Here is a 22622-nt window from a genome sequence, read left to right as displayed (position 1 = left end):
AATATAGCAAGGTCTCAGGATACAAGGCCAACACACAAAAGTCAATTTTATTTCTATATACTAGAAATAAATAGTTAGAAAATAAACTTTAAAAACATTTAAAATACTATTAAAATATAATATTTAGGAATACATTTTTATTTTTTCATTTTAATTTTTTTAGATACAGGTTGCCTTATTATATTTTATTTTATTTAAGTTTACCTATATGAGTATAGTTGACATATAATGCTACATAAAGAACATATAAAACTCAATACCAAGAAACAAGTGATCTGGGCAGGGCGCCTTTATAGACATTTTTCCAAAAAAAAGACATACAGATGGCCAACAGACACATGAAAAGATGCTCAACCTCACTAGTCATCAGGGAAATGTAAATCAAAACCACAATGAGATATCCCCTTACACTTGTCAGAATGGCTATCATAAAAAAATACAAGAGATAACAAGTGCTGGTGAGGATGTGGAGAAAAAGAAACCCCTGTACACTGTTGGTGGGAATGTGAATTGGTACAGCTCCAGTGGAAAACAGTATTGAGGTTCCTCAAAAAATTTAAAATAGAAATACCAAATGATCCAATAATTCCACTCGTGGATATTTACCAAAAGAAAATGAAGATAATAATTTGAAAAGATAGATGCACCCAATGTTTATTGCAGCATTATTTACAACAGGCAAATATAGAAGCAACCCAAGTGTCCTCCACTGATGTATGAATGGATAAAGAATTAGCGATGGAATATTACACAACCATAAACAGGATGAGAGCTTGCCATTTATGACAACATGAATGGACCTAGAGGTTATTATGCTAAGTGAAATAAGTCAGACAGAAAAGGACAAATACATATAATTTCACTCATATGTGGAATCTAAAATACAAATGAATAAATAAAAACCAGAACCAGATCTATAAATATAGAGAACAAACTGATAGTTATCAGAAAGGTGAAGTGTTGGGGGGGATGGGCAAAATGGGTGAAAGGGAGCGGGAGATACAGGCTTCCAATTATGGACTCAAGAAGTCATGGCAATAAAAGGCACAACATAGGACATACAGTGAATGATATTGTTGTAGTGGTGTATGGTGACAGATGGCAGCTACACTTATGGTGAGCATAGCATAACATGTAGAGTTGTTGAGTCAGTCACTATATTATACACCTGTAACATTGTGTATCAAACTATAATAAATACATTTTCTGTGTATATCTAATATTTTCTACTTTCTCGGCTTGGAGCATTAAGTAAAAACACATCATTTTAAATGTTTAAGTTAAATACTTCTGATTATCCATTCTACTGTTAAGAAAATGTCTTTCCTTCTTTACATCTCTCCACCCTACTCTCTTCATATGCTTAGAACAAGAATTACAGGAGTGTTCATTCAGTCCTGGTGATTCTTGCCTCATGGGAAGGAAATAAAGAAAATCTGGTTGGTTCTCCTGAGTAGCAGTATTCTCTGCTGCTGTTGTTACCATGGTACTTGTGTCACCATTGGAAATTAGCAATCTGTTGGCCAAATGCGGTATACTAGTGTCTTGCTGGAAGCCTGTTGATGGCTTTAGCAGATCAGTACTCCTAGTTATGACACCTGTTGCTCTGGAAGGAAGGCAAATCCTGTGCTCTGTGACTTAAGTTCATGGTCTGGCAGTTTCTCAGGGTATCAGTCTGAGAAAGACCTTCTTTCCACCAGTGTTTTGTTTAGCAGTGGTTGTTTCATGCCCGTCGCAGACTTGGGGTCCAGCCACGATGGCTATTTGATGACTCACTCATACACACACTACTATAACCCATTCACACAGCCACACACCCACGCACTTGTACAGTCACAAACACATGCACATACCCTGACACACACTTTTCCCTAGGGGTGCACCACGGTGACTGAGCACAGCCCACTTTCGTCACCTTAATAGTTAGGACTTTCACAGCTGAAATCCTATCTTGTTGGACCCAAAGGAAATTCTATTTCCTGACTAATATTTCTTCCAAGAAAAAGCCATATCTGGTGCTTATGTATAGAACATTTTATAGTTTTGTGTGTATTTATTATCTTATTTGAAAACACAATAATATTTTTTTATAAAGAAAACACAAAGCTCAGGGACATTAAGGGACATTGCCCAAGGACATGCCACTTTTATAAGACAAACCTCTCCCTCTCTTTCATATTTCCTCCAATTTAGGGTGCTTTAATTGAAAAATATTACAAATTATTCTCATGTAAAAATTATTCAGACATAAAATGTAAAAGAATAATGTCATGAGTATCCATGCACTCACCACCCAGTTTAAGCAATAAAATACTGCAGTTAGAATTGAATCCAGTGTGTATATCCCTCTATCTAGTTTCATCTCTCTTCCTAGTAAGCAACCATTATTCTGTATCTGATGCTTATCATTTTCTTACATTTCTTTAATTTTTTACTACATATGTATGTATCCTATAAACATTTTTGTATATGTCTCCATAGAAGAGAGCCTCCAAGGAATATATAAGAAATAGCACAGAGGATCATAGGGGAAGGGAGGAAAACTGAATGGGAAGAAGTCAGAGAAGAAGACAAATCATGAGAGACTCTTGACTTTGGGAAACAAACTGAGGGTCACAGAAGGGGAGATGGGTGGGAGGATGGAGTAACTGGGTGATGGGCATTAAGGAGGTCACATGATGTGATGAACACGGGGTGTTATACACAACTGATGAATCATTGAACTCTACATCTGAAACTAATAATGTACTATATGTTGGCTAATTGAATTTAAATAACTTTTAAAAAGGAATGTATGGAAGAATGTGACTATCCAGTCATGGAAATTCACATTTTCAACCTAATTTGATATTGTCAAATTGCACCCTAAAGTTGTGCCCAGTTATACTTCATTGGCAGCATATCAAAATGCATAAATAGATACCATATCCCTGCCAACATTTTATATAATTCTCTTCTGCTAATCTGATGGAATTGTAATTCATATATTTTGTCCTTTTTCTAACAGATGATTTGTCCTTTTATCTATGAGTTGTAGAAATTCTTCATATACCTTGGATTATAATCCTTCATCATTTTAATGACTAATTATATCTTCTCTCAATCTGTGACATTTTCTTCCACTCTTTTTGGGTGACTTTTGATAAGTTTTGTATTTACTGTAGTATTATTTAACATTTTCTTCCTTTATGAGATGTATTTGGGGGGGGGGTTATTGAAGAAATCTCTCCCTACCTTAAGGCCATATAATCTCTTAAATTTTCTCCTAAAAGTTTGAGAATTTTAATTTTTATAATTCTCTAATTTTTCTAAACTTTTAAAGGAATAACATGAAACAGAAATCCAATTTTCTTTTTTTCATATATGTATATCGTTATCTCAACATAACTTATTCAATTCTTTCCCCACTGATTTGTGATGCTACCTCTGTCTTGTACCATATGTGTTTATGCAGGGTCTACTGGAGGCTCTCTCTTCTGTTCCAGCGGGGTATTTGTGTTTAAATCAAATCTATAATCTTAATTACTTTATCTTAACTATTACGTGAAGCAATATTTATTATAGCTTTGTTTTTTGTTGGAGACTTTTAGCCCTTTTCTCTTTTGTAGAAGTGTAAGAATCTGCTCAAATTCAATGAAAAACACTATGGATATTTTGATGGTCATATTATTTCCATTATTCTATATTGTCCTTTTTGTATAATAAAACTCTTCATTCTCTTTATTTTTCTCTGATTTATAACAATATGATTTTGGTCTCCTTGAGGAGATCCATTTTGGATTTAGATTTGTGTTTGTGTGTTTGTGTGTGTGTGTGTGGGGGGGATTAATGTATCCAGTAAGTGATAGGGCCACTGATTTGGATTTAGATTTGTGTTTGTGTGTTTGTGTGTGTGTGTGGGGGGGGGGATTAATGTATCCAGTAAGTGATAGGGCCACTGTTATTTGCCTTAAGGAGCAGGATGTGGGTTTCAGAATTTAGGTAACCAAAAATGACCACTCCCGTCAGCACTTCAGAATTAACTAAAAAGCCAAAGACATAATTATACTTCAGTGGGTAAATGTCAGAAGGTTAAGTTACATCCTAAGAACGATTATCCTCTTATCATCATTGAGACTCTTTCTTTGCTGTAGTAACACACAGTGGGATGCTGTTGAAAGAACACTGACTTTATAATTACTTGCATCTTCTTGACACAGACTTTGCAACTTACGGGTTGATGGGGAATCACTTATTTGACCTTGTGCTTCCAATCTGTAAATGAAGATAATAATATGCAGCTTACAAGGTCTGGGTAAAAATAAATGAGAGAGTCAATGTGAAATGCTGTCTTCTGTGTCATAGATGTATACTAAAACATTAATTCCTTCCTCTTTAGAAGAACTAAATTCAGAATATTGTACCCAAATCTTTGCTGAGAAGCAAGAAGAAACATTATTTGTAGGTGATTTAACTACTTGTTGAGGTAACGACAGTAGTGGCTCAATTAATTTTTAAGGGCTAAAGGATGATTTCTTTCACATTATGTAAAAATTTTAAGTGAAATAAGAAAGGCTTTGGAATAAGACATTTCTTTTTTAGAATCCCGACTTCACTCTTTACTGGTTATGTGATCTCAGGAGAAGTCAGGTTTCTTATTAACGATACTGAGACAATTCCTTTAAAGTCTTTATAAAAATTAAAGACATTTTAAAAAGTAGATTCAACTTTGTACTGCACTGTCTGCTAGAGAGTAACTGCTTAATAATTAGTAGCTGCTATTTTTACCGTTTGATAAGACCGAGCTTTCAAAGGCATTGGCATAGGGGAGGAACTTCTAAATCTTCTTACCTGCTTGAGAACAATCGCATTGAGATATGTGCCAATAGACAATAACTCATTTTTTGCTTTTTGATAAATTGAGCCCTAACACCTGAATTTTTTCATGGGACCTTTCACAGAGTCATCATTTAGTAAGTACACATAGGATAAATGGGATAACGGAAAATAGATGTTTGTTTATCTCAATTATTGCTGTCAGAGGTATGGTTGTCAAACTATAATCTTATCAGGACACCTAAAGATTAGCAAATCATTAATAAAACACTTTCAACTCTGGGATTCTAATGGCATAGAACAAAGGAAAAGTGATCCTGGACCTCATCAGGGTTAAGCTGGAGGAAAATTCTGATGGACAAAGAGCCATCAAAAGAAATTCAAGAAAGGACACGGACACATTTTCATAATCTCTTCCACAAAGAAGCAAAAAGATTTAAAAATTTAAAAATCTGCCACAAATGTTCCATTTTTGGCAAAGCACAAGAAACATGAAAGCTACATGAAGGCACATTATAAGCAAATTGCTCCACACAAATGAGAAATTTTTATAGGTTAATTTTATTATACTTTGTATTTCATAGAGTACGTTGTGATTGGGGGAAGACTATAAACAATATAACTGGTAGTGTTTTTCTAGCCCAAACCCAGCTTTTAGATCTTTCTTCCTTCTTTGTTGGGTGTTCCAGGACCTGCAAATATCGCCAACAGCTTTCTCCCCCGGGCGCTGACGCGCGCCCCACCCCCTCCCCACGCACGGTGCGCACACACCTGCGGCCTGAGGCCTGTTGATGACCGGGGCTCCCGCGCCCGAGCTTCCCTGGGCCGGGCCGGATCTCAGTTTGCCGGTTCCCGCCTGAGCCCCTGCCCGTGCCTCCCCCTGCCCGGTCTGCGCACGTCAGCATCCAGGTGCCGGCAGGCAGAGCCGTGGCCCTCCAGCCCCGGCAGCTGTGGATAACTAAGCTGATGAGGAAAGCTCTAGAAATCCACGCGGAAGCGTGAGTGGGTGGAGAAACTAAAGCAGGCCCGGGCCTGAGGAGAGAGGTGAGAACGGGCTCCGCGACCCTGGGGGGTCTTGGGGGAGAGAAGTGGCGGTGGGGTGAGCGAAGAGCCTAGGAGAGCACAGAGGAGGTGCGGGCAGGCTGCCCAGCGCGGACGGGACAGGAGCCTGCGTTGTCGCAGGAGCTACTGGACGAAGCCCTGGCCGCTCCGGACGGGGAGCAGGTAAGGCGCAAGCTCTGGAGGGAGCCGTGAAAGCCCCTCCTCTCTGCGCGTGTACCCCGGATGACCCGCAAGTACCTAAAGGACCCGATTTAGTTCCCTCTGGGGGCTGGGCTCGCGGCGGGACTGCCGAGGCTCCAGGGCAGGCAGACGTGCCCCCCACACCCGTTTGCTGATGACTGAAGCGATCTGATCTTCGTAGCGAATAAGCCCTTCTACGTCCGTACTTAGAAGGTTGAAATTATAACACAAAGGACAAAAGATTGCTGACCCCAAGTGACTTCATAGTAGCGTGTGAGGGACTGAAATAAGACTTGTTCCAACACTGATAGAGGTAGGGCAAAGGGACACCTCCCCTAGTTTGGAAAAGCACCCTAAAATGAAACACTGTGGTCCTAAAAGGCCCATATCCCCAGTCTTACCCATTTCTCTGGGGCAGTTTGCCTGGAAGCAATCTCAGACCAGAGAAATGGCCGGGGCAGAGCTCCTGGTGTGAGCAGTGGTGGTGGTGGTGTGAGCTGCAGTGTGAACCACTCAGCTATTTCACCTGCCTGAGATTTCACCGGAGACTTCTGTGTAGACATATTTCACAAATTTCTGCGCCACAAAATACTTCCAAGTATTGAGTTCCTCAGAAGATAATATGGGCATGAACTCAAAGCAAATACGTCCCAAAAGGGACAGACCTAAACATGATGTCTTTAATTATATTGGTTCTGTAGTTAATTATGACACACTATTTTTCTGAGTCTACAGAATCTTCTCCAGAATGACGCTTTTTCCTTGACTCAAACTCTTCATCTTCTCGGCCTCCCCTGCCAGTACTGTGGGATGGCCTCATTCCAAAGTCTGTTTGCCAGGTTATGGGGACTTGGAGATCTCTTCAACTGGTGGAACACAGATTTTTTTTCAGCCCTTTTAAAATGGTCTAACATACAGCCGTGGTCAGCACAGTGACTCAGCCCCTGAAAGTATTTTTGATGCATGACAAATACGTTTGAAAGCTATCTAATTGTTCCCTCTTCCTAATTAGGACACTAGCAAGTGCTGGAAACAGAGTGCACCAACCCACTCTTGAGTCCCCTATCTTGATACTGCTTTTAATTCTCTTTAATGTATTTTCATGTTAATAGTCTCACTTTCTACAATGTTAGTAGAGTAGGTAGCACAGGGGTCATTTTCATTTGACGGATCAAAAAGGTAAAACAAGACACAGCTTGGGTTTGTCTTTGGTCACAGAGTAAGTAAGGAGCCGACTTGGATCTAGAAGTGAGGTCAGCCTCTTTGGATGGTCCCCTGACCCAAGATCTACACGATTTCATAACTTTGTATCTAGACTGCAGAGCTCCCTTGAATCTCACTATGCCTGACCTACAGGTGGGGTTTGGAGGCCCTCCCCGGCCCATCAGGAGTATCCATCAGAGAGCCAGTAGAATGGGTGTAGATGGACTAGCTGCAGTCTGTCCGTCTCTGAACTGGGGGCCAATGGGCTGTAGGAACTAACCAGATTTGCATTTTTTTTTTTTTCATATAACCATTTTCGGTTCTCAATCTGGTACTTGCAGTAAACGGTATTTTCAAAATAAGTATCAGCAATGGACAAAATTTCCTAAATAGGCATTACAGTTAATTAGAAATGTATGCAGGTGCTTTTGGCTTAGACTATCACCTCTCACACAGGGGGCTTGCTAAAGATCTGGTTTCACTCATTTGCGGAACATAACGATCTCTCTGCTATTCCTTAGGGGAAGGAAGAGAAAAACAAAAGGGGGGTAAACAGAGGGGGAAATGAACCACGAGAGACTATGGACTCCGGGAAACAAACAGGGTTTTAGAGGGGAGGGGAGTGGGGGGATGGGCTAGCCAGCTGAAGGGTATTAAGGAGGGCACGTATTGCATGGAGTGCTGGCTGTTATATGCAGACAATGAATCATGGAACACTACATCAAAAGCTAATGATGTCCAGTATGGTGACTAACATAACATAATAAAAAAAATAAATCTGCTAGAGAGGGCAGCTGTGCTGTCTTCTGTCCCTCAGACCTTGTTCTGTGTCTTGATCAGTTTTTCTTGCATCATCCTGTGCTCTGTGTATGTGTGTGGGAACAAAAGGGATGGGTGTCTACGTGTAAATTTTTTTCAGTATATCCAGTGTCTGGTTATTCCATTACAACGGCTATAAAACTTAACTCTTTTTTTCCTCCTCCACTCTATCCTGAAAGATTTTTATCTCAGATCATTGACTCCACTGCTTATATCAGCCTCCCACTCGCCCTCTTCAAGAAGAGAGAAGCTGTTTCTCTTTCAAGAAATTTTATAGTTTAGGTGGGAAAGATCTGGCTCCCTGCAGAGCCCTGAGAGGAAGATCCAAGAAAGAGAGAATTCTGTGTTTCTGGCATTTTCTGGCTGCCCAAAGCCTCCCTCTACAGCTGACATTGATAAAATTTCATTAAAGGCATTGGTCAATCAGGCTACAGGGTTTTTGTTTTTGTTTTTAAACTAGGAGTCATTAGCATTGAAAATACGGGTCTTTTTTCTGCATAGAATATGGTGTGTATTATCTGTTTTGCATGCTATATTACTAAAAACTCACACAGTCCTTAAGATAATTGAAAATAAATTTTAGAATGTAGCTTGATACTTCTGGCAGACACAAAAACATTTTTGAACCGAAAAGCATTTTGAATAAAAAGACACCTCCCGTTCTTGCATAGGATAAATCAAAATTACAAAGATTTCATTTTCCCTAAGTTAATATATTTGAATTTTTAATTTCAAAAAATTTTGAGAGATAATTGACATACCACACTACATAAGTAGTATAGCATACTAACTTGGCTTTTATATAGTGTGAAATGATTACCCTAATTAGTTAACACCCTATATTTCATAATGTACAAAAACAGAATTCAGGATGTCCTGTTACAGACTTTCATTTATACCATACAGTGGTGGTAACTGTAGTCATCATATTACACATTACACCCGTATGCTCTTTAAAACTGGAAGTTTGTACCTTTCGACCACCTTCATCCCATTTCCCTTCTGGTAACCACAAATCTGATCTCTTTCTCTGAGTTTGGAGTTGTTTTTAGGTTCCACACATGAGTGACATCATAGAGTATTTGTCTTTCTCTGACTTATTCGACTTAGCACAAGGTCCATTTATGTTATCACAAATGACAGAATTTCCTTTTTAATGGCTAAATACTCTTCTATTGTATGTATATAAAAGCTTCAGCTTTATTCATCTTTCTGCAGCCAGTCAGGTTGTTTCTGTGTCTTGGCTGTTGGCTGTATTGCTGCTGTGAACATGGGGGTGCAGATACCTTTCAGCCTAGCGTTTCCATTTCCTTTGTATATATTCCCAGAAGTGGAATTGCAAGGTCCTATGGTACTATTTTTATTTTTTGAGTAACCTCGGTATGTTTTCCATAATGGCTGCGCCAATTTACATTCCTACGCACAGTGCATAAGGTTTCTTCTTCCTCCATGTCCTCAGCAGTGTTGGCTATCTCGTATCTTTTTGATAACCATTCTAACAGTTGTGAGGTGATACTTCGTTATGGTTTTGATTTGCATTTCCCTGATGATTAGCAATGTTGAACACCTCTTCATGTATTTGTTAGCCATTTGTGTATCTTTGGAAAAATGTCTTCAGATCCTTTGCTCTTTATTTTTTTTGAAGTGTAGTTGACGTACAATACTGTATTTCAGGTGTACAGCATAGAGATTCAGCATTTATTCACATTATGAAGTGATCAACTGGGGTAAACATAACACCCATCTGTCAACATACAAAGTTGTTACATATTAACTAAATTCCCTATCCTGCATCTTGTACCCCATGTCTTATTTTATAACTGGAAGTTTGTACCTTGTAATTCCTTTTTCCTATTTTGCCAGTACCTCCACCACCCTCCCCCTTGGCAACCATCAGATTATTCTTTGTATTTATGAGTCCATTTCTGTTTTGTAGATTCCGCATACAAGTCAAATCATAAGACCTTTGTCTTCATCTGGCTTCTTTTACTTAGCCTAATGCAGTGTTGTTAATGGCAGGAGTTCATTTTTTATGGTTGAGTAATATTCCATGTGTATGTATACAATACATTTTTTCTGGGTCATATAGTAGTTGTACTTTTAATTTTTTGAGGAACCTCCATACTGTTTTCCACAGTGGCTGCGCCATTTTTCAGTCCCACCAACAGTGCATGAGGGTTCCCTTTCCTCCACAACACTTCCTTTTCTCTCACCAATACTAGTTATTTACTGTTTTTTTGATAACAGCCATTGTGACAGGTGTGAGGTCATACCTCACTGTGGTTTTGACTTGCATTTGCCTGGTGATTAGTGATGTTGAGTATCTTTTCATGTGTCTGTGGCCATCTGTTGCTCTTTAAAGAAATGACTATTCAGGTCTTCTGCCCAATTTTAATTAGGTAGTTGGTGGGGGATTTGCTATTATGTTGTGTGAGTTCTTTATATCACTGTATGTTCTTTCTTTGTCAAAGATTGACCGTATACACATAGGTTTCTTTCTGGGCTTTCTATTTTGTTCTATTGATCTGTGTGTCTATCATACTGTTTTGATTACCATATTTTGTATTAGAGTTTGAAATCAGGGAGCGTGACACCTTCAGCTTTATTCTTTGGTCTCAAGATTGCTTTGCCCTTCAGGGCTTGTTATGGTTTTACACAAATCTTAGGATTATTCTAGTTCTATGAAAAATGCCATTGGTATTTTGATAGGGAATGTGTGAATCTATAGATTGCTTTGGATAGTATGGATATTTTAATGATAGTCTCTATCTGCAAGCATGGTATATCCTATTTGTGTTGTTTTCAATGTCTTTCATCAATGTTTCAGACCACAGGTGTTTCACTTCCTTAGTTAAATTTATTTCTAGGTATTTTTTTGCAATTTTAAATAAGATTTTTCTCTTAATTTCTCTTCCACTTCATTATTAATGGAAATGTAACAGATCTCTATGTATTAATTTTGTATCCTGCAATTTCACTGAGGTCATTTATTCTAACATTTTTTTAATGGAATCTTTAGGGTTTTCTATATCTAGTATCATGCCATCTGTAAATAATGACACTTTTACTCCCCCCCCCATTTGGATGCCTTTTCTTTTTCTTGTCTGATTGCTGTGACTAGAACTTCCATTACTATGTTGAATAACAGTGGTAAGAGTGGACATCCTTGTCTTGTTACTGGTCTTAGAGAAAAAGCTTTCAGCTTTTTATGTTGGTTATGATATTAGCAATAGGTTTGTCATATATGGTCCTTATTGTGTTGAAGTGTGTTCCCTCTATGCCATTTTGTTGAGAGGTTTTATCATAAATGGATGTTAAATTTAATCAAGTTCTTTTTTTGCATCTGTTGACATGATTGGTGATTTTAATTTTCTTCTTTGTTAATGTGATATATCCTATTGTTTGACTAGCAGTGAAATATCCTTGCATCCCTGGAGTAAATTCCACTTGATTGTGATGTAAGATCTTTTTTTTTTTTTTTAATGATTTTTTATTATGTTAGTCACCATACAGTAATCCCCCGTTTCCGATATAAGGCTCGATGATTCATTAGTTGTGTATAACACCCAGTGCACCATGCAATACGTGCCCTCCTTACTACCCATCACGGGTCTGTCCCATTCCCCCACCCCCGTCCCCTCTGAGGTCCTCAGTTTGTTTCTCATAGTCCATAGTCTCTCATGTTTCATTCCCCCTTCTGATTACCCCCCCTTTCTTTATCCCTTTCTTCCCCTACCGATCATCCTAGTTCTTATGTTCCATAGATGAGAGAAATCATATGATAGTTGTCTTTCTCTGCTTGACTTATTTCACTTAGCATTATCTCCTCCAGTGCCGTCCATGTTGTAGCAAATGTTGAGAACTTGTTCTTTCTGATAGCTGAGTAATATTCCATTGTCTATATGGACCACTTCTTAATCCAGTCATCTGTCGATGTAAGATCTTTTTAATGCATTTTTCAATTTGGTTTGTTAATATCTTGTTGAGGATTTTTACATCTGTGTTCATCAGGGATATTGGCCTGTACTTTTATTTTGTTTTTCTTTTTCTTTCTTTCTTTGTGTTGTCTTTGTCTGGTTTTGGTATCAGGGTAATGCTGATCTCATAGAATGAGTTTGGAAGTGTTACTTCCTCTTGATCTTTTTGAAATAGTTTAAGAGGTATATGTATTAACTTTTTCAATGTTTAATATTTATCTATGAATCCATCTGGTCCTGGACTTCTGAGAGTTTGGGGATTACTGATTCTATTTCATTACTAATCATTCTGTTCAGATTTTCTATTCTTGATTCAGTCTTGGAAGATTGTATGTTTCTACGAATTTATTCACTTCTAAGTTGTCCCATTGGTTGACATATAATTGTTTGTAGTAATATCTTACTACCCTTTGTATTTCTGTGGTATCAGTTTTAACTTTTTTTTTTTTTTCATTTATTTTATTTATTTGGGCCCTCTCTTATTTTGATGAGTCTGGCTAAAAGTTTGTCAGTTTTGTCTGTTTCAGAAAAACAGCTTTTAGTTTCATAGATCTTTTTAATTTTTTTTTTTTTTTTAGCCACTCATTTCTGCTCTAGTCTTTATTTTCTTGTAACTTTGGATTTTGTTCTTTTTGTAGTTCTTTTAGGTGTAATGATAGATTGAGATTTTTGTTGTTTCTTGAGGTAGTCCTGTATAACACTATAAACTCTCTTAGAACTGTTTTTGCTGTGTTCCACAGATTTTGGACTGTTATGTTTTTGTTTTCATTTGTCTTAAAGTATTTTTGATTTCATGTTTGATTTCTTTGACTTACTAGTTATTTAGTAGTATGTTGTTTATCCTTCATGGTTTTTTTGTTTGTTTGTTTGTTTACTAGTTTTTTTTTTTTCTCGTAATAGACTCCTAGTTTCATATCATCGTAGTCAGAAAAGATGCTTGATATGATTTTAGTCTTCTCCAATTTATTGAGAACTCTTTTGTGACCTAACATGTGATCTGTCATGGAGAATGCCCCAAGTGCATTTGAAATAATGTATTCTGTTTTCCAATGGAATGTTATATATATATTTAGTCCTCTAGTCTACTGTGTCATTTAAGGCCACTGTTTTCTTACTGATTTTCTGCCTGGGTGAATTACCATTGGTGGAAGTGGAGTGTTAAAGTCCCCTACTATTTTATACTGTCCATTTCCCTTTATGTCAATATTTTCTTTATGTATTTAGATGCCCCTATCTTGTGTACATAATTATAAGTGTTAGATCTTCTTGAATTGATTTATAATTAAGTAATGCCCTTCTTTGTTTCTTGTTAGTCTTTATTTTAAAGTCTGTTCTGTCATGGGTACAACTGCCTCAGCTTTCTTTTGGTTTCCATGTCTTTTTCTATTTTCTTTCTGTATGTGTCTTTAGAGCTGAAGTGAATCTCTTGTAAGAAGCATATAAATGGGTCTTCTTAAAATTCAGCCACCCTGTGTTTCTTGATGGGAGCATTTAGTCCATTTCCATTTTAAGTAGTTATTAATAGATATGTACTTCCTGCCATTTTGTTGTGTTCTGATTGTTTTTGTAGTTCTGTTTGTTTCTTGCTCTCTTCCCTTATAATTTGGTGACTTAGTGTTATATCTGTATTCCTTTCTCTTTATTTTTTGTGTATCTATTTCCAGTATTTGGTTTGTGGTCATCATGAGGTTTATATATACTGTCCTATATATAGCAGTCTATTTTAAGTTGATGGTTGCTTAAGTCCAAGTGCATTCTAAAAGCACTACATTTTTACTCCCCAACCAAGCTTTATATTTTTGATGTCATATTTTAGGTGTTATTTTGTGTATTCCTTAAGTAATTACTGTATGTCTAAATGACTTTAACTACATTTGTCTTCTAACCTACATAGTAGCTATGTAGGTGATTGGTTAACTACATTTACTATATGTTTATCTTTACTAGTGAGATTCTTTTTTTCATAATTTTCTAATATCTAATTATGGCCTTTTCTTTCCCATTTAAAGGAGTACATTTAACATTAATTAAGGCAGATTTGGTGTTGATGAACTTGTAGCTTTTGTTTGAGAAAACCTTTCATCCCTTCTTTAATTCTGAGTGATAACCTTGCCAGATTTAGTACTTTTGGCTGGAAGTTTTCTTTCTTGTGCTTGTATTCTTGCTCTCTAGCACTTTGCACTTAAAAAAAAAAAAATTATTATTTGAGAGAGCAGGAGAGTGAGCAGGGGGAGGGACAGAGGGAAAGCAGACTCCCCACTGAGTAGGGAGCCTGTTGTGGGGCTCAGTCCCAGGACCCTGAGATCATGACCTGGTCTGAAGTCAGACACTTAACTGACTGAGCCACCCAGGTGCCCCAGCACTTTGCACTTGTAATATATCATGCCACTCTCTTCTGGCCTGTGAAGGTTCTGCTAAAATATCAGCTGATAATCTTGTGGGAGTTCCCTTGTGTATTTTAACTAGTTTTTTTTTTTTTTTCTGGTTGCTTTTAATACTTTTTCTTTATTGGCACATTGATTATAATGTGTCTCGCTGCAGGTCCCTTTGGAGTCATCTTATTTTGGACTCTGTGCTTTCTAGGCTTGGGTATCTCATTCCTTCATCAGGTTAGGGAATTTGTCAGCTATTTTTTCAGATAGGTTTTTGACCCATTTCTCTCTATCTTCCCTTTTTGAAACCTCAATAATGTTAATGCTACTATATTTGATGTTATCTAGAGTTCCCTTAAAATATCCTTATAAAAGTTTTTAGCTGTTCTTAGTGATTATCTTCTACATTGTTTTGTAGATTGCCAATCTGATCTGCTATTGATTCCCTCTAGGGTATTTTTCAGTTATTGTATTTTATAGCCCTTATTGGTTCTTTTTAATATTTTCTATCTTTGTTGAAGTTCTCATATGTTCATACATTCTTGAGTCCATTGAGCATCTTTATGACCATTACTTTGAACTGTTTATCTCGTATTGCTCATTTCCATTTTATTTAGTTCTTTTCCTGAGATTTTTGTCTTATTCTTTTATTTGGGCATATTCTTCATTTTGCCTAATTGTGTTTCTGTGATTTAAGTAGATCAATTAGATCTCCCAGTCTTGAAGGACTGGCTTTATCCAGAAGGTGTCCTTTGGGGCCCAATAGCACAAATCACCTAGTTACCTGAACCAGGTACCCCAGGATTATCCCCTGTGTGGCCTGTGTACGGTCTCCTGTTATGGCTGGTTCTTGAGTGGTGTGAAATCTGGTGTGCAGAGCTGTTTCCTGGCATGGCTATCTGCAAGGTCTGGCCACACCTGCTATGGCCAGGCTGGTGAGAAGAACTGACCCCTGGCCCATCTAGCTGAGAGACCTGGCTGCAACTCTTTTAGGCATGCTGCATGGATTGCCGTGAGCTCTGGCTGTGACTACTATAGGTGTTGTAGAGTGTGGTGCTGGCCTCCAGGATGATGGTGCTTGGGATGGGCTCTGCTGGAAATCGAGGCTATCGACCAGGAGCACTAGGGTGGGGAGCCAGTTAGGAGGGTCCCTGGTGCTGGTTGATGGTGCCTGCCAAGAGCACTGGGTCGGGGAGCTGCTTGGGAGGGGCTCTGGGGCTAGGTAAGTGGTGCTAGCCCAGTAGATGGAGAGTGTCAGAAATGGTGCTCACCAGTGCTGGGCCAGCTTGGTGAAAGGGAAGTGGCATGGGAGAAGGTGCCTGCCAGTGCTTCTGTCCCTGAAGACTATTCCAACAGATCCCTATTCCTCTGGCACATGCCCTAAAATTAGTCAATGGATCTCCTTCAGATGTAGCCAGGGTACTTTTCAAAATGCTGCCTGTGCACTGGGACTCAGAGCAAGTGGGATTGTATGCACACTTCATAAGAGTGGAGTCTCCATTTCCTATTGCCCTCTAGCTCTCCTGAACAAAAACCCCACTGGTTCTCGAGGCAGATTTTTATAGGTGTTCGTCTTCCCAGTGCCTGTCCCTAGGATCTTGAAGACCAGTTTGGAGCTTGGGACTCCTCTTTCTCAGCCCTCCTGCTTGTGTATTGTCACACCAGTGGTGTGGGTGTTGGCAAAACTGTCTCTGCCCCTTCTAGAATCTCATTGTTCTTTTTCTTTATATCCTTAATTGGTTTTAATCTGTTCCTCTATAGTTATCAGAGATAGTTTTATATGTAATTGTAGGTTTTGGCATGTCCCTGTGAGCTCAGGATCCTCCCACTCCACCATCTTGATTCTATTTGACCATTTTAAAATTGGATTGGTTTTTGCTATTGAGTTGTATGAGTTCTTTATGTATTTTGGATATCAATCCCTTATCAGATAAATTGCAAATATTTTTTCACATTCCTTAGATTGTCTTTTCATTTTGTTGATAGTTTCTTTTGCTGCGCAAAAGCTTTTTGGTTTGATGTGATGCACTTTATTATATTTTGTTGCTTGTGCTTTGGGTGTCCTATCCAAAAAAAGCCTTTCCAAGACCACGTTTTGGAGCATTTTTCTTCAGTTTTCTTCTAGAAGTTTTATGATTTCTGGTCTCACATTTAAGTCTTTAATCCATTTTGAGTTAATTTTTGTGGGTGGTATAAGATAAGGGTATAGTTTCATTGTTTTAGATGTGAATATCCCATTTTCCCAACATTATTTATGAAGAGACTATCTTTTCTCCATTAAGTAATCTTGGCTTTCTTCTCATATGTGGTCAACCAATATTAACCATATGTGCATGGGTTTATTTCTGGGCTTTTGATTCTGTTCTGTTAGTCTATTTGTCTGTTTTAAAGCTAGTACCATACTATTTTGATTACCCCAGCTTTATAATAATAGCTTGAAGTCTTCTTTCTCAGGATTGTGTTCCTTATTTGGGGTCTTTTATGGTAACATATAACTTTGATTGTTTTTTATACTTATGCAAAAAAAAAAAAAAAAACTTAAAAGCAGCTAGAGCGTAAAAGACATTAGCAGACGCCAATCCAAGAAATGTTGAAGTCTTTAAGGAAGCAGCAAAATCATATCAGAGAGAAATAGAAATCCACACAAATGAATGAAGAGTGCTGGAAATACCAACTACCTGAGAAACATGTAAGATGTTGTCTCTGGGGGCGCCTGGGTAGTACAGTCGTTAAGCGTCTGCCTTCGGCTCAGGGCATGGTCCCAGCGTTCTGGGATCGAGTCCCACATCAGGTTCCTCCACTGGGAGCCTGCTTCTTCCTCTCCGACTCCCCCTGCTTGTGTTCCCTCTCTCACTGGCTGTCTCTATGTCAAATAAATAAATAAAAATCTTAAAAAAAAAAAAAAAGATGTCTCTGCTTATAAAGGATTTAAACCTATTAAGGAAGTAAAAATCTTGGTTGGAGGATTTATAATTCAACAAAATTGGCCTAATTTATCATTAAAATTTACATATTCAGAGAATATATATTTTTTATGCAATAATTGTCAGTTTGTTTCTCTAGCTAAGAGATCCAGAGGTAACTTGAAGTTTCCTGTTGTTTTTTTGTTTTTTTTTTCTTTTCTTTTCTTTTTTTAATTTTTTTTTAAAAGATTTTATTTATTTATTTGACAGAGATAGAGACAGCCAGCGAGAGAGGGAACACAAGCAGGGGGAGTGGGAGAGGAAGAAGCAGGTTCAAAGCGAAGGAGCCTGATGTGGGGCTCGATCCCGCAACGCTGGGATCACGCCCTGAGCCGAAGGCAGACGCTTAACCGCTGTGCCACCCAGGAGCCCCTGTTTGTTTGTTTTTCTAATCTTCCATCAAGAGTTTAGGTGCTGCCTTTGCTGTTCGTTATAAGCTGGCTGCAAATTATTTGACTCTTACTTATAAAACTTTAATTTTCCATGTGTGTGTGACACATGTTCATGAAAAAAATATAAGCAAAAAGAACTCACATCACACAGAAATAAGCACTTAAGTTTTTGTTTGTATGTATGTATACATACATGTGCACACACGATTTGGGATTTAATCCTACATATGTGACCTGACACCAAATATACTGCTTTACAACCTGTTATGTTTTGCTTTACAATATAGAATGAATATATTTTTATGCATATGTGTATGAAACTTTCCTGGAGCACTGGGTGTCATATGCAAGCAATGAATCATGGAACACTACATCAAAAACTAATGATGTACTGTATGGTGACTAAAATACCATAATAATAAAAAAAAAAAAACTTTCCAATTGAAAAGCAGACCTGGAGAATGGGTACAAAATACAAAATCTGATGAGATTCTAGTACTAAGGAAACGCCCTAAAACAAAATTTCACCAGATGATTAAAAGTAAAATGAAGGTCAAAGATATATCAGAAAAAGCTAACAGAAAGAAAGTGAGGGCCAGATTTTAATATCAGACCAAAAACAAAAAATCAAAGCCTAAAGTACACAGAATAGGGATGACTGCAGGAATGTCTTTGCTTCCAGTGTATCATCACAAACTTGTTTTTTACTCTTCTTATCTCTCCCCTAAGCCTTTCCAACTCTTCAGCTCCTTTTATCATTTCAAGGTCCAAATGCCTTATGGGAGTGTCCTCTTTAAACCCCAGTCAGGTCAGGTCAGTCTTCGAAGATTTCCTCTGCTTCCTGGTTTACTCCTTCTTTGGAAAGTTGAGGATTTCCTTCTGCTTCCTGTGGTACATCTTCCAAAGGGCAGTCTGCCTCAGCCTTTAGCATATTCTGTGGTTTTCCTTCATTTTCTTCAGACGACTTTTGCATGTTGAGTATTTTTCTGTTAATGTCTTTTGAATAAATTAATCCTGCAGAGATCCAGGGATTTTCCTCCCTCATCCCTCACTTGATTTGTGTTGTGCACAAAAGAGCAAGAGTCTTGAAAGGATCCAGGGCACTTTTCTCTTTCTCCAGCAATACGGAGCTCAAGAATGTGTTGTTTTAATCCGTGATCTAAAAGACATCTAATGGAATTAGAATAGACCTTATTTCTTTTCTTTTCTCTTCTTTTCTCTTTTTTCTTTTCTTTTCTCTTTTCTCTTTTTTTCTCTTCTTTTTTCTCTTTTTTCTCCTTTCTTTTCCTTTTTCTCTTTCTTTCTTTCTTTCTTTCTTTCTTTCTTTCTTTCTACTTTTAGAACTTTATTTCATAGCAACCTCAAAAGTATCTTGGCTTCCATATATCAAAATAATGGCTTATAATGCCGTCTCTTAGTTCTCAATAACTATTTTATAGATTTTATAGTAGATATGCATTAAACTCAACAAATTTGTCCTCTACTCACCCTTCCATTGCTGTATATTTCATATTTTTATTTAAATAGTTCTCATTTATATTTACCATGATACAAATATAGCTTTTAGTACAAACCCAAGACAATTCTTCTGTTAAATTACTTATTTGAACATCTTTCATTTTACCTTGAATTATCAATTGCCTTTCATTCATTAGCTTAAATTTCCATGCCCCAATTATTTCTTCCTACATGGACCATCATACCTATCAGACAACTCTCAGTATTATTGGTCCTGGGCTGATTGCTCTGGATCCCTGCTTCATCACTCTTCCTGGGATTTCCATTGGCAACCATCCTGGGAATTCCCTTTATTGTTCTCGTAAGCTGCCTTGACTCTCTTTTTGGAATTAGCTCTTTGTAATCGTGGAGATCAATAACTTTCTGAGAAGGGATCCATTTGAAAGTCACTTATTTAAACTTTTTTTGGGGGGGTGTGGAGGAAACATATTCATATTTGGAAATGTTTTTGTCTGTAGTAACNTCCCCCCCCCCCCCCCTAAAGTCCTTGAGTTGATTTATTTTCCACAAATTTCTTTGGTCTTCTCTGTGGAATTGTTTTAACTTGGGAGTGGATGTCCAGGATTGGTCTCTAAATTTATTTTTTCATTGCCCTTTTCTTCCTGTTCTGACTTCTGAGAAACTTTTCTCACCTATATTTCTCAACACTTTAGTTGAATAGTTTTGAAGAGGCATTTGCCTGTTTTGTGGCTCTAGAAGTAGATTGAGCAAGGGGTCTGATAGTTCATTAGTTCATATATAGGATTTTATTTAACTTCGCTGTTTATATCTCACTCTCACCATTTTACTGGAGTGTTAGGGTCCATACTTCTCAGATTTCTCATGAGAATAATCCTTGGGTCTCCTTCCTGGGGCAGTGACAGCTTGACTGCGTGGTGGTGAACAGTACCTAGGGGTCCAAATACTGTATTCAGATAGCAAATCATTCTCTTGCTTTCAACTCCTTTCTCTTGGTGTATATTCCTTGCTGTACCCCCCAACCTAAACACCCTCATCACTTTATAGTCTGGAATCTGAAGCGTTCCTCAGAATAAGTTTATACTTTAGGTTCTTTCATGTTGCTTCCTTGATTCTAAAGATTTTATATGCTTTAATCTTTTATTGTCACAAGTGACAAAAGGGAGAAGAGATACATGTTTTTGGCCAATTCATTTTTTTTTTTTTAAGATTTTATTTATTTATTTGACAGAGATAGAGACAGCCAGCAAGAGAGGGAACACAAGCAGGGGGAGTGGGAGAGGAAGAAGCAGGCTCATAGCAGAGGAGCCTGATGTGGGGCTTGATCCCATAACACCGGGATCACGCCCTGAGCCGAAGGCAGACCCTTAACCGCTGTGCCACCCAGGCACCCCTTGGCCAATTCATTTTTAAATAAAAGTTTAACTTTGTATCCTAAAGCCCTCACATGGAAAAGGAATAGAAAGCTTGAAATCTAACAACACCCTCTACTACAAATGACAAAAGACACGTCTACCAGTTTGTGATGAAATCCAGAGGCAGGAAAATCATACTGTTTCAGAAATCATGAAAATCTGAACTATGGCAGGGATAGGATTGGGTGGAAGAGTGTGAGTGTGACAGGGTTTAGGAGATGGTTCAACCAAATTTACTGACTAGCTGAATTTGGGAGTGAATGGAATGAATGGAATAGAAAGTTGAGGATGACTTCAAGGCTTAGACTTCATGACTGGATGGAAGCCATTACCATCCTTTACACAAAGAGAATGCAGCAGTAAGATTAGGAGAACTATAGGTTAGTTCTGTTTTTAAATTTAATGAATTTAAGATGCTTGAGTCTCACCAAATTAGAGATGGTCACCAGGTAGATACTTTGTTCTTAAATGCAATGACTGCAGCATGTACTAGAATCATCCTTCATGGTGTAGTTGTAATGAGCTATAATAATTCTGTTTGTTGGTATAACAGCATTTTCAGATCCCTTGACTCAGCAGATATGAGTAATGTAGTGAATCCATTTCAGAAGCATTAGCCTTCATTTGAAATGAGAAAGAATTATAAGACCTTCGAGATTCATGTTTATAGCATTAGGAGATGATATATAGAGAGCAGGATCAGAAGCCTAGAATTTGGGTTTGTCAGAGTGGATAATTTCCTTTCTTATAAAAATGAATTATTATTGGTCCTCCAGTCATCTGGAAGTGAATAAATATTTAAACAAGAACTTGAAGTACCCCCAAGGACCACCTAAACCCTTCTAACATTAAAAAAAGGTAAAAATATTTTCAGGTTTGCTGCTGAAGTGTTTAAGATTTGAAAGCTTAAGAGAAGGGCTTGTGATGGGCTGGCTTAGAATAAAAGCATGTAAGCATCATATCACACACATTCTTTTTCTCTTATTTTCTTTAGTTTCAGCAGATAAGTCATCCTTTAGCCTTTCAAATAAAGTTAATCCTTTCTGTTTTATGGGTCTTCATATTTTTTTACCCAACAAATTTCTTTTTTCAGTCTTTCTTTTCTTCCATCCATCCTCCGAAAAGACATTTTATAGATAACTACTATATCACTCAGGGTTAGGCTGGCCAGAATGTCAAATCAGGCTGTGTGTTGTTGGTTTGCAACCCTCTTGGGAGTGTTCCAATCTGAAATTGTCCTTGTACTCAGGGCAGGGAGAGACTAAAAGATGCAGGCCATTCCAGGTTGGGAGTGTGAATAAGCAAAGGGAACTTCCATATGAGGCTTGACTTGTGTGGCAACAAGGCAGATGGATTCCCATGTCTACTCTTCTAAAAAGTTTATGAAGAGCCCCTAAAACTTTGCGCAGTCATGTATACTGTGCAGGTGTTTTGAACACCACATCATCTCAAGGCTATGACCTTGGAGCAGCCTCTGGCAGCAGGAAAGGTAAGTGGAACCCACATTCTAAGGACAGGGAAGAGGGTGAGGAGCCTCCAAATGCCCTGGCCCAGCTCACAGGACAGGCAGCATTCATGTCTTTTTTTATGATATTTCCCAACATGTGTTTAATGGCAATTAGACAGCAGTGAAAGTTGAATCAAGGTTGGTACTGACAGTAGCAGTCGGGCAAGACAGGAAAGAGAGAAAAAGCACTTTCCTTGCTTTTTTTTTTTTTTTTTTCCTCATATATGTTCCTATACTGTATAATGAAAGATACTTTTAGAATGATGATGTATTCCTGGAAAAGTAAATTCTCCAAAGTAGCTTCACAGGTTAGTATACAGCAGACATCAACTGACCATGATGAAATTAAATATGTTTTTTTGAAAAACAATATCAGAAAGTTAGCCAATAGGGGCGCCTGGGTGGCACAGCGGTTAAGCGTCTGCCTTCGGCTCAGGGCGT

The 22622-nt window shown here is 38.0% G+C and overlaps 2 protein-coding genes across 3 annotated transcripts in view; one reads left to right on the top strand and one right to left on the bottom strand.

Annotated features, from left to right (window-relative positions):
• Positions 1-22622, top strand: part of UNC13C (unc-13 homolog C) — a 538361-nt gene that overhangs the window by 74592 nt on the left and 441147 nt on the right. The window lies entirely within an intron of this gene.
• Positions 18150-19042, bottom strand: LOC103676766 (transcription elongation factor A protein-like 8). Its single transcript, XM_040620623.1, is given in 2 exon segments — positions 18150-18585; positions 18587-19042. Coding segments are annotated over 2 exon segments (417 nt in total). The 5' UTR covers positions 18829-19042; the 3' UTR covers positions 18150-18410.

The sequence above is a fragment of the Ursus maritimus genome, unplaced genomic scaffold (assembly GCF_017311325.1).
Source record: "Ursus maritimus isolate PB19 unplaced genomic scaffold, ASM1731132v1 scaffold_35, whole genome shotgun sequence".
In the NCBI taxonomy this organism is placed as follows: domain Eukaryota; kingdom Metazoa; phylum Chordata; class Mammalia; order Carnivora; family Ursidae; genus Ursus; species Ursus maritimus.
This window is presented reverse-complemented; position numbering and strand designations above follow the sequence as displayed.